The sequence below is a fragment of the Lissotriton helveticus genome, chromosome 6, assembly GCF_964261635.1.
Source record: "Lissotriton helveticus chromosome 6, aLisHel1.1, whole genome shotgun sequence".
NCBI classification, from domain to species: domain Eukaryota; kingdom Metazoa; phylum Chordata; class Amphibia; order Caudata; family Salamandridae; genus Lissotriton; species Lissotriton helveticus.
Genome location: NC_136067.1, coordinates 539414991 through 539428088, shown reverse-complemented (window position 1 = coordinate 539428088; position 13098 = coordinate 539414991). Strand labels below are relative to the sequence as shown.

The following is a 13098-nucleotide window of genomic DNA, read 5'->3' as shown; positions in this document are numbered from 1 at the left end:
CCACTTTGTCATTATGAAGTTGGAAAAATGGTTCCTCTATGGTTTGTGCCTGAAGTTCACCGACTCTCCTCAGTGATCTAATAGCAAAGAGGAAAGCAACTTTCCAAGTGAGAAATTACAGTTCACATTTATGCAATGGTTTGAAAGGTGGACCCATTAGTCTGGTAAGGACATTGTTAAGATTCCACACTGGAGCAGGTGGAAGTCTTGGTGGAATAACTCTTTTGAGTCCTTCCATAAAAGCTTTGATAACAGGTACTCTAAAATGGGACAGATGCTGTCTATTTTGAAGGTTTGCAACTATTGAGGTGAGATGTAAATGTATGGATGTGTAAGTCAATCATGACTGCTGCAAGTGTAGTAAGTAAATAATATTTTGAATGGAAGCATCCAATGGGTTGATATGGTTGTTATTACAATATATAACAAACAGCTTCCATTTAGCTGCGTAGCAAGCCCTTGTAGTAGGCCTTCTGGGCTCTTTAATGATGTTCATACCGTTTGATAGAAGGTTCAAATAACCCAACTCTATGATTTCAGGAGCCAGATCGCTAGGTTGAGTTCTTTGGGCTGCGGGTGTCCTAGGTCTCCATGGCACTTCGTGAGAAGACTGGGTGTGAGATGTAGTTTTTTATGAGGAACTACTGAGAGCTCCAACAGGGTATTGAACCAAGATTGACGGGCCCATGTGGGAGCTACTAGGATAAGTGTGAGGGATGTTTGTCTGAGCTTCTGAACCACTAGTGGAATGAGTGGGAGAAGCGGAAAAGTATAGGCAAATATCCAGGACCAATTCATCCATAGTGCATTGCCTTTGGACAATAGGTGCGGATACCTGGAGGCGAGGTTTGGGCATTTTGCATTATCTTGTGTGGTGAACATAACGATGTGTGTTAAACCCCACATCTGAAAGAATGGGAGGAGAACTTGAGGGTGAAGTTCCCATTCGTGAATCTGTTGTCTCGGCCTACTGAGAAGATCTGCCATTTGATTGTTTACTCTTGGAAGGTGTTCTGCCAGGAGATAAATATTGTGACATATGGCCCATTTCCAAATGACTTGTGCAAGGTGTGACAGTTGAGGAGAGTGTGTCCCTCCCTGTTTTTTGGATGTAATACATGGCTGTCATGTTGTCGGTGAGGACTAGGACAGCTTTACCTGCAAGGTGAGGCTGGAAGGCTTTGAACAGTAAAAACACTACTAACAGCTGGAGATGATTAATCTTAAGTTAATTTTGCTTCAGGGTCCACAAACCTTGAACTGTGTGATTTTGGAGATGACCTCCCCAGCCAGTGAGCGATGCGTATGCTGTTAGAACTGTCTGTGGAACTGGGTCGATGAAGGGCCGTCCTTTGGATACGTTTTGTGGATTCCACCACTGCAGAGAGCAATGGGTGCAGCCGTCTACCAACACTAGACCGGTCAATTGACCCTGAGACTGATTCCACTGATGTGCTGAGCATTCTTGAAGGGGACACATAAGAAGTCTTGCATGGGGAACAATCATGATGCAAGACGCCGTCATTCCTTGCAGCTGGATGTACACCCGAGCAGGTAGTGAGTGGTTGAACTGAAACTGGGCGATTAGGGCCTGAATATTGCAGATCCTGGCTGCATTGGGAAAAGCCAGAGCTTTTTGAGCATCCAGAGTGGCTTCCAAATACATTTGTGTGTTGAAAGGTTGGAGATGGGTCTTTAAAACATTCACTTTGAACCCGAGCTTTTGCAGCACTTGCAGTGTTATTTGTGTGTGCATGGAGACACCTTGGGTAAGAACTGGCTTTTATGAGCCAGTCGTCCAAGTACAGGAAGACATGAATATGCTGTCTTCGCAGGTGAGCAGCGACTACTGCTAGGCATTTGGTGAATACTCTGGGACCTGTGGTGACTCGGAATAAGAGCACTTTGAAGTGGTAGTGTTGTCCCGCTACCACAAACCTGAGATATTTGCGATGAGCGGGATGTATTGAATATGGAAGTATGCGTCCTTTAAGTCTAGAATAGACCAAGTCACCATGCTGTAGGAGTGGGAGCACTTGTTGAAGAGTGACCATATGAAAGTGAACTGAGTGAATATATTGATTTAGTTCTCTGAGGTCTAATTTAGGCCTGAGAGAGTCGTCCTTTTTGGGTATGATGTGGAGGGTTGTTTGGGAATTGTCTGTAAGCTCCAGGCAATAACCAGATTGGATAATTCCTACGACCCATCTGTAAGAAGTTATTTTATGCCACACAGGGTGGAATGGAGAGAGACGTACCCAGACAGACAGGAATGATCGGGGAAGGGGAGGCAAGTCAAGGTTTGTTTGTTGAGGGGGAGGTGCAGGGTGTGAACCTTTACCTCTTCCCTTGCCATTAGAACTCGGGTTGTATTTCTAGAAACCATGCACCATTTATACAAGTATATGTTTACCGTTATAACACTGCGCAGTTTACAATAATTACCTTTTTTCTTCTGTGTGCCCCTTCTCATTGTGGGAGACACCATTGACAATGTCATCTGTGATTTAAGCGCTCGCCCCTGACATCTGCCTTGATGTGCTTTCAAGTGTCCGAATCCGCCAAAAATAACTCCAACTCTCTTTACTAACTCCGTAAATTGAGTGTCATTCCATTGGCTAATAGTAATACCAAAATTTGCAACACTTAGAACGGGTAGAGGCGGTACGGTGATCAATGCTCTCGGTTTGCAGGCTATGCCATTATTCGCGCCTCGTCCGGTATGAGATGGGTTGTCATATTACTTTTGGTACTTTTTGTCCCCAAATGAAGCCTGTGTGCCTCATGTGCACGTGGGTAGCGAAAGCGGAAGATCCTCGCACTTTCAATGACTCCGTTGTGACTGTATGCGGGGGCCTTGTCTGTAAGGAATCCTGATATGAACTGCGCAAAGGATGCTGGGAAGTGCCTGTCAACCTGGCCTGTGGGCAGCAGCGGGGGGGGGGGGCTTGAGTGGCAGCAGAGGGCAGGCAGGGGGTGAGGCAGGGCACAATGGATACACGCAGCACCTGGGGCTGCTGAGAGGCTCGACAGACAGAGGCAGCAGTTAGGAGGGTGCAGGGAGTGAGGATGAGTACCGGTCCACACAAGGACACATTTTAACCCAAGTGAATGACAGTTTGTTTGCCGGTTGTATCGCATGAAGCTCTCTCTCCTGACCTAGATACATAGGTGGGCAGAAGCTGGAGACAGGCTGGTAGGGCTGGGGCCAAGGCAGTCGTCTTCAGTCTTCTATGCAGTGTCGTTTTCTTAGGTAGTTGCAGATTTAGTTTCCAGGTCTGGGAGAGCCAGCTAAATAGGGGAGTAGCAGGTAGGGCCAATGGGCACCTTACCTGGGGGGACTACACCCTCTATTATGCCACTGTCCTGTGGGAGGGGAGTATAGACCTAGTCCTGATTGGACGGATCCCCCCCACCTTCAAGATCTGCTTCCCCTCACCTCCCCCAAGTTAGGGGGTGGAGTTGGCAGAGGTAAGCACACTTCCAATTCTTCTCGAGTTTTCCCGCCAGTATTCCCACCCAAAGTGGGGGTGTAAAACAGGGGTTGCAGCAGAGGCTGGGGGTCACATTACAAAGGCGGCAGGCCTTTAAAGCACCCCTTTTCAAGCACTGGCCCAATTACACCTCTGTTCAGTGAAGCCATCATGGTGCTGTGGCATTCGAGCTGTTGAGTTTCCAGCCTATGAACACTCTTTGGCTTCACTGGTACATACAATATTAGGAATTTGACCCCAATATTGTAGGGGCATATGTGCTCATGCAGATTTGCCCTCACCTGTGGTATAGTGCACCCTGCCTTAGGGCTGTGGGGCCTGCTAGAGGGGTTACTTACCTATGCCTTCAGGCAGTGTTAGTTGGCCTTGCACCCAGGCTCAGTGCTGTGTCGTATTTGTAATTTTCGCCATCACAGGGGCATGCAAGCAGCAAAGGCAGTGGCATGGTCCCAGTGAGGGGGGTCCCAAGGACCCGCTTCAGCTCCCAGGCCCTAGGTACCCAGGGTAACATTTGCTAGGGACTTACATGGGGTAGAAGTACCAATGGGGGGGGTTGTTTTTAGGGTAGAAGCACTAGCACAGGTAACCTGGTTGGCAGGGACCCTGTGCACAACAATTGAAACCACTTAAAAATCAGGCATAAAGTGGGGGCTAACCATGCAAAAGAGGCACTTTCTCACAGGCATCAACAGAGAGGAGGGTAAAAACACTCCTTGCCAGTGTGAAAAAAGACTTGAGCTATCGTCCGGTCCACTGAGGCCCAGGACATGGGTATAGCGCAAGTGCTTAAATGATCATTAAAGTGGGTTTCACTGAAGCAAAGCGCAGGCTTAGTACTCAGCTGGCCCTTTTAAAACACCCCAAGTAGGAGATCACAGAAGGGAGCTGCACCCCCAAAACTACGTAAACTCTCCGTAAAGCTGAGCAAAAGCCAAGCTAGCCTCCAAAGTGAGGTGAGGAGGCGAAATCAAGGCCACTAGTGTCACCCAGGGAAGAAACCCAATGAAACCCTGGAGCAGGCTTGTGTGTCAAGGAGAAAATAGCAGTGGGCTCTTCTGAAAGTGGAGGATGGTAGCCCAAAGAGGACTGCTCCACCAATGCCATTCCCGAAGTCAATTGTGCCACCTCGGCGTCAGGAAGGGGAGACAAAGAAGGGGCAATCAGTGATGCTGAAGTTAGCGTCTGTGGATCCAACACAGTCGTCACAGGTGGCAACTGCAAGAGGCTGTGCACCAGAGCTGAGAAGCAGTTGATCATGGATTCGGAGGGCCCTGCTGACACCAAGGGTGTGCCCACCAGTTTGGAGCCACTTGATGACTTACCGACTTTCTTGGGTCCGGGAGTGTACCGAGAGAGGATGGCATGGAGGGAGAGAAAGTATTTCCTCATCTGAGTCAGAGTCGCCTCGGTGCCGGGAAACACTGGAAGGCGTGGCCCAGATTCTTGCTCCGACTCTGAAACCAGAGGAATAGGAGGTGAGTCAGGGATATCACGTGTACGTGGTAAAGTTGGGGATGACAGTGGAACCGACCGCCAATGGAGTGACTTACCAGACGACCTCGCAGTCAATGAACTTCGGAAGCTGGACCTTGAGGAAGAAGAGGCCAGTGACCGACGAGGGGCTGTCAACTACTGTGTTGCCAACAGAGTCATGTGGTGCTCCAGCAGCGTTGATAACTGAAGCTGAAGACACGAGCTGTGGAGTTCGGAATCAGGGTGCGTGCCTAAACAGCACATACAAATAGGACGAGAGTGAGGGTGCGGGATCGACATCATAGACCCCGACGACCAATAGAAAAAGTACACTGGTTCGTCGTGGTAGGCCAAAATGGCCAGAGGTACCGCTCTCCGGATCCGGATGGAAAGAAGAAACTGATGTAAGCGCATCAGGGGAGGGCTTATATGGACTCTAACGACATCACAACTAGTGGACGACCTTCTTACGGTGTCCCTCCACCGCCGAACCGACGGGCAGAGGTACTGCTGTAGGAAAATTTCTGGATCCAGTCAGGCGCCTGGTGATAAGCTAAAGTAAGGAATCTGCAGCTAGATGTCTCTGTAAGATAACACATTTCTGATATTGCCTTAAAATTCTCCCCAAAAAAACAAAGTAAGAAGAAAAACTTGGAAAAAATGAATAAATGGAGTCTAGTAAGGAAACTAGACAGGAAAATGAAAACATTTCAAAAGTGAAATTTCGAAAAAATCCAATTTATTGAGAAGCAATTTAAGTGTATATGCAGTACAGATTTCCAAGGATGTGGTATCATGTGCAATTGGCTCTTTTGCCTCAGGTAACAACCAATACATGTGTTTATTATGGTGCCTGTAGACCACAAAAATGACATAAAATCATCACAATTTGTGTCATCAAGCTCCTACCCAGCAGGTGAATCAAACAACTTTGCATGCATACAAATGATCTAAAAAATAACTTAATTTAGAATTGAAAATGCATTACCTCAGTTAAATGTTCAAGCGAACCAGATACTGGGTAGGCCTTGATCACAAATTTTGCAACAGAAGGCATATTAACAAAACCTTTCCAGATGTAGGACAGCCGAGCAAGGAATGTAGTTTCATCCTCCATTGCAACAGATTTCCTGGGTCTTAAGAAAGAAAACAATATTACTATGGTAATGGCAAAATGTTGCATAGCTTAACAAATTCAACAAAAGAAGGGGAAAAACTTAAACAGTGATTATTATTGCTGCATTCCAATATTGCTAGGCTAGGCATTTCCGGATTGATAATATTAATCTGTAATAAGCACTGCAGCTGATATAAAAGGATGAAATAGAAATAGAGAAACGATCTACATTAGAGCACGTAAGTTAACCATCACTACATTATTGTCAACTATACATTACAATGCAGTGTTTAACATCAATTATTTGCAGAATAGAAATAAAGAGTGACGTGCTCCACTGGAGCTCCTCAAAGCTGAGTCTACCTAACTCAAAAGGGAATCTTTGGTTTGCACCAAGAACATTTCAACTGGTCTCGCCTTTGGGACCTTATAAGTATTTAGCCATGCAGCACATTATACTGGTTACTGCAACATCTACTGTCCTTTAACATGGAATTATTTCCAAAGTTGGGGATTGCTTAAAACAACATATTTAAGGAGAGAATGAAAAAGGTATTATTTTCTTTCACCTGTTCAAAATGTCGAGGGTCACCGGTGATGGAATGTATCAGATAGAGGAAGCTGAGAGTGTGCGTGAGAGAGCTTTAGCCAGAGTGTGTGTCTGTGAGGGTGAAACTGTGTGTGAAAGAAGGGAGGGGTGTCTGAAAGCATGTGCAAGACACTGTGTCTGAGTATAAATTGGGAGCGTGTGTTTGAGAGAAAATGTACGCATGATAATGTGCTTGATAAACAATTTATGAATCAGTTCATATATAGGTCTATTTGAGAAAGTGTGCTGTCTGAGAAAGATAAAGTGCCTGTGAGAGTGTGTGTGTGTGAGAGAGGGCGCAAGAGAGGTGAAATTGATAGTAGTGCAGCAAAAAATGAGGCATAAGCAGGAGAGAGCAATGCAGCAACACGGAAGAGCTGGGCTATCTGCACCTTGACAGCTATCGCAAATTCAGCAATGTCCGGAGTTTGGGAATTATGGTATAGGCCAATGAACAAAATGTGCACGCAAATGTTAGCAAAGCAATCTGGGTGTCAATCTATATGAGCTGCAGTGACTGGCTACGATGTAACTATAGTGTCACTGAAGAAGCTGGCAGCCCTCTGCTAAACAGGCGTTCACACATGCGAGATGTTTTAACCAAAACATAAGGGCATGTGTGAGGAAACCACATAGTGCACAAATGTACGAGTTACTTACCTTCGGTAACGATGATATCTGGTAGAGACGATACCGGCCGCAGATTCCTTCACGTAGAATTATCCCCAGCCGTGAGACTGGATCCGGAAACTTTTTTTCCACAGCATCATTGCGTGCGGGGCGACATCACGCGACTCCGCCCAGGCGTCGTCCGCGTACGTGACGTCAGCGAGGTCACATAAGACATGCCCCAGCGCGCTTACGTCAGTTTTCTTCGGAGAACTTTTCCGCAACACAACGCGGAACCACCAGATAAAAAACTGTAGAAGCATGGGAACAGTGTGTGAACAGCAGAAAAATTGGAAAGAAACGGTGACTAACAACACCACCACAGTAGTGTCAACACCGCAGAACTCAAGGCAGGGAAAGAAGAAAAAACAAGCAGAGCCCTGTGCAGCCACCCTGCCAGCACATAGACAACCTCCCATACCTGTACACGGAGGCAAGGAACATGCATAAAAGTCATGGTACACGTAGGAAACCTACCACCCCCATCCTGATCAAGGACGGGGACCAGTCCCAAGACAGACAGGGACAACAAACCTCCAAGCCACCCCAACATAGAGGGCAACCACCCACAAGGGACAAGGGCAAGACATGGCCAGATGACCCTTAATCAGAGGATAGCAATGGAAGGAAGAGAGGGGAGGGAGGACAGGGATAGAAAGCAATCCCCCCAAACCTGGAGTAGACAGAGCAGCAAGGTACCGGAGCACCGGAACCCCATCCTCCAAAGAACCAAAAGAGGAATAAACCGCCCCCGGACGGAGCCACCCGTCAAGAACAAAGAAGGCACTCACAGGAGACACTGCCCCCCACCGGGAGGCGAGTACCAAAGACCAACCCAAGGGTCCTCGCAGAATAGGGGAGGAAGGGCGGGCCGTGAAGGAATCTGCAGCTAGAATCGTCTCTACCAGATACATCGTTACCGAAGGTAAGTAACTCGTACATCTGATAGAGACTACTAGCCGCAGATTCCTTCACGTAGAATGGATACCGTAGCAATACCCCCTGGGAAGGAGGGTCTGCGAAAGGACACCACCAGCCAATACAGAACTGAGGGCCCCACAGGGAACCAGATCTGTGGACCAGGTAGAACCTGGTCCCTGCCAGGCAATGGGAACCCCTCAAGCATAACCCCACCGACCCAAAGAAGAGAGAACCCTTTTAAATGAAAAGTATTTATTTATACAGGAAAAATCTATTTCTCTGTACTTTTTAAACAACTATACAGAATATTATAAAAACAGCAAGAAGGCACATTATTAATAAAGAAAATAGAAAGAACATTTCCAACATTGTTAAAATGTCATACAAATTGTAATCTAGAATCGGACAACCTAATATCTACTATGTGCTATAATAATAGAGCATGTAAGGCAGAGCAGCTGTAGTATAGCGTTTCTTAGGGAGGAGAGATGCACTGTGTACTTTGTTAACAGCAAAAGCAGTCTTCATCAGTGGAGGCGGGAAGACCGTGCTTCCCGCGAAGGGCAAACACACTCTGCAGTAGCAGTCAGTCAGTCAGTCTTCCTCCGGGACTCAGCGTTAGCTCCAGGAGAGATACATCATGTGCGTGGTCTGTCGGCAATAGGTGAGAACGTCTTTAGCAGAGTCTTGGGCACTACTCTGGGCGAAGGACCGCTCCTGACAAGAGGTCGTCCTTATATACTAAACTTTACTAGAATTTGGAATTTCTGACATAGATTATGTGCATAAAGGTGGGCTTGCTAGACGTTTCCTTATAAACATATAAGGTAAAAGGACGTGAATTCAGACTATACTATTTTGGTTAAATGTTGGTATGGGTGAGAAAGTGCCCTCTTTCTTGCATGGTATGCCCCCACTTTTTGCTGAATTGTTGACGTTCTTTGACAGAGTATGGCCTTGACTCCTGCTAATCAGGTACCCAGGGCCTATGTTCCTTCCCTAAAACTGCATTGAAGTCTAAACCCAATTGGCATCTCTGGCCACATGTCTGCCCCTGGTAAATGGTACCACAGGTACCCAGGGCACTGTGACCAGAGAAGGTCTTTAAGGGCTGCAGCACTTATTGTGCCACCCTTAGAGGCTGCGTGTCTTGGTGCAGAACAAAGTGAAGAGTCGACATGGCACACATCCCTGTGTTTATCAAGAGGGGGGAGAGAGAGATCAATGGATCAACGGACACTAATTACCACTATGGGTGAGTGGAAGGTCCAGTTACAGCATGTTTCCGCGGGTGGTCTGCACTAACAAAGTGGGGGGGCTGAACTGTTCCTGCGAAGGAGGAGGGAAAAAAGGGGGGGGGAGACTAAGAAGGACTACGTACACGCTGGCGTAACCAGAGGTGTAAATGTAACACCTGTGGGCATCCCTTTTGTTGGATGTAATTGCCTCACACACCCCGAAGGATGTCATGCTTCATCATTGGCGGTTGCTCCTCGTCGGGGGGGCGGTGCAATCCCCGACGGGCACACCTCAAAGAGGGGCACTTTGGCGGAGATCTTTTGTATCCAACTGCCCTCTGGTGAAGTGTGGGTGTGTGGGCGGGGAGGCAACTGAGCCTGAGGTGAAGGTTAAAATGCAGTAAGAGGTACCGGAAACAATTTTATTCTGGTGGTCCCCCTATTGCAGTTAAAATCGTGAAAGTAAGCTCACTCAGTGTCACCTCGTTAAGTAGAGTGACCTATGTGGAGCTATGAAAAACAACAAGTGGTCAACATGTTTCTCGCAAACGGATAAATATCCTGCGATTCATCAGGACCTTAAAAAGTGAAAAATAATAAGAAAATTAACTCAATAACATGCTAATGTCATGTATATGGTGTGGTATGGGTATGCAGTTTACCTCCATAGAAAGTCCTATGCCTAAGGGTAAAGGGCTAAATACCACATGAGTGATCGGCGGGTCAGTACATCGGGGGAAGCCTTCAGACTTGGCTTGCTCTGCCCGTGTCCGCGAGGGATCACCTACCCATCTCCGCCGAGCCCGGATAGATATCCCGCCGATCACTCATGTGGTATTTAGCCCTTTACCCTTAGGCATAGGACTTTCTATGGAGGTAAACTGCATACCCATACCACACCATATACATGACATTAGCATGTTATTGAGTTAATTTTCTTATTATTTTTCACTTTTTAAGGTCCTGATGTTATTGAGTTAATTTTCTTATTATTTTTCACTTTTTAAGGTCCTGATGAATCGCAGGATATTTATCCGTTTGCGAGAAACATGTTGACCACTTGTTGTTTTTCATAGCTCCACATAGGTCACTCTACTTAACGAGGTGACACTGAGTGAGCTTACTTTCACGATTTTAACTGCAATAGGGGGACCACCAGAATAAAATTGTTTCCGGTACCTCTTACTGCATTTTAACCTTCACCTCAGGCTCAGTTGCCTCCCCGCCCACACACCCACACTTCACCAGAGGGCAGTTGGATACAAAAGATCTCCGCCAAAGTGCCCCTCTTTGAGGTGTGCCCGTCGGGGATTGCACCGCCCCCCCGACGAGGAGCAACCGCCAATGATGAAGCATGACATCCTTCGGGGTGTGTGAGGCAATTACATCCAACAAAAGGGATGCCCACAGGTGTTACATTTACACCTCTGGTTACGCCAGCGTGTACGTAGTCCTTCTTAGTCTCCCCCCCCTTTTTTCCCTCCTCCTTCGCAGGAACAGTTCAGCCCCCCCACTTTGTTAGTGCACACATCCCTGTGTGCCATGCCCACAAACCACTGCCCTGGCATACATTACTCACTCCTCTAGCTGGGTGCCCTATGCCATTAATGAGGGTGCAGGAGCCCTGTACCCCTACAGTGCCCAAGTCCATTCCTGAGCACAGTAAGTGCAATGCTGCCATTAACAGTATATGGCGCTGGGAGTTTGTCAATACGAACTCCACAACACCATAAAGGCTACACTGAAGACTAGGAAGTTTGGTATCAAACTTCTCAGCATATTAAACCCACAATGATGCCAGTGTGGGATTTAATGTAAAATGCAACCCAGAGAGCATCTTAGAGATGCCCCCTGAAAAACGACCAACTTCTAGTGACCTGACTGAGTGGCTGCTTAGGCTGCCACTAACAGACATGTTTCTGGACACCTGGGTCGAGAGCTGCTGCTCTCGGGGGCCTGAAACAATGCACATCCTGGGACCAGGTACCAAGCCTCATCCCCCAGGATGGGCAGGGTTCACGAAGGCGAAGTTTCAAAGGCATGCCGCCTTTGTGACCCTCTTCAGACCATTTGCTGCTTTCAGAAACTGTTCCCCACTGGTCCTACCCCCCACTTTGGACGGGAGAACTGGTGGGAAAAAGAAGTGAGGAAGAGAGGTGTGCCCACCTCTGCCAACTCCACTCATGAGGTGGGGGAGGCGAGGTGAAGCACAACCTCGAGTTCCCGCCACCTTGAGGATGGGGGGACCCAGCCAACCAGGGACAGGCTCCTGCCCCCCTCCCACTAGAGTGTGGCAGAATAGGGGGATGTACCCACCCCAGGGAACAGACCCATTGGTCCCTGCCCTTACCTACCTGTAACGCTCCTAAATCTAGTATTTAGGGGGCACCCTGAACCTTGCTTCCTCAGATCCAGCAACAAGAAAAGAAGATAAGAAAAAGGACAGAAGAGCCGTGCAGAGCTAACAAGAGGATGACACACACTGACTTGCCCCACCCCTACAGGCCTGTCTCCCTGTAAATCTGCTCCTGCGAAATCCTGGTGTGTCCTGCAGCCAGCAACTTAAAAAACCCCGGAGGACCTGCCTGCCTTCACTTCAAAGATTGTATCTCCTATGAACACCAGACTTGATCAAGCAGCAACCACTGGCAGCAGCCAGGTACCGCGAATCCAGCCCACTTTGAACCCTGTGAACCCGGCCAGAGCGCGAGTGGAAAAACACCACGAAGCGGTCACCCCGGTGATCCTGACCTGAGATCCGGTGACCCCTGACCTGGCTCAAGCCTCCAGGCGACGCCTTCAGCCTCAATCCAGAGGACCCACCCTACCGCGACCAGAGCAGGTAAGAAAATCCGACGTCCCAAGGCACCCCGGCACCCGACGCCCCACGGCCTTGTGTGCCCAAACCAATGGTACGTACCAAACCCACAGCATCCCAACTTACCCCTTGAAGTGGTGGTTGCACCCAGAAGATTCTCGTCCAAGAGCCTGCAGTGTTTCTTTGTACCGGAGGTTCTCCATTGAAAACAATAGGGGAGCCAACCTCAAAACAGCACCCCGCTACCAGCCACCCTAGTGCAGCTGAGGATACACCTTTGGCTCTACTTTGGTCTCCAACTTGCCCTCAGCTAAACCCTTGGAGCTTTGCTCTCACAACCTCGTGGCCTGCTTGCCAGCAGCCACCAACCGGAGACCCCCTATCCTTGATAGGATAACATTGGGCCTCGACACTCTGCACCCGGCCGCCCTAATGCCGCTGAGAGTGCAATCTCAGTGCATCACTAACCCTGGGGGACCCCTGAGTCTAATCCCGGAACCTTAACTCCCTCAGTCAATTCTTTTTTTCTTGTTTTTGTGTTCCGTTTGTGAATCCTTTCGTAATGTTCTCTAGTTCTTCCTCAAAGTTAAAGATTTTTTGCTTTGTCTTTTAAGGTGTCTGTCTGTATATTGTCCTTGTATTTCCACCTTCTTCTCCTGCCTCATCTTTCTGGCGTAGGTGGGTGGGTTCGCTAGTAAATCCAGAAATATCTTCAAGCTGCAAAACTACACTGACAGGTAAGAAACTATTCGTTTTGCAGCGTGAATCTTTCTGGATTC

The 13098-nt window shown here is 47.9% G+C and overlaps 1 protein-coding gene across 2 annotated transcripts in view; it reads right to left on the bottom strand.

The window, feature by feature from the left end:
- The window catches only part of PHF3 (PHD finger protein 3), a 716139-nt gene that overhangs the window by 254047 nt on the left and 448994 nt on the right, over nt 1-13098 (bottom strand). For both annotated transcript variants that reach the window (XM_078648001.1, XM_078648002.1), the window contains exon 13: nt 5956-6103. In XM_078648001.1, coding sequence (XP_078504127.1) covers nt 5956-6103 — 148 coding nt within the window. The remainder of the gene's footprint in view (nt 1-5955; nt 6104-13098) is intronic.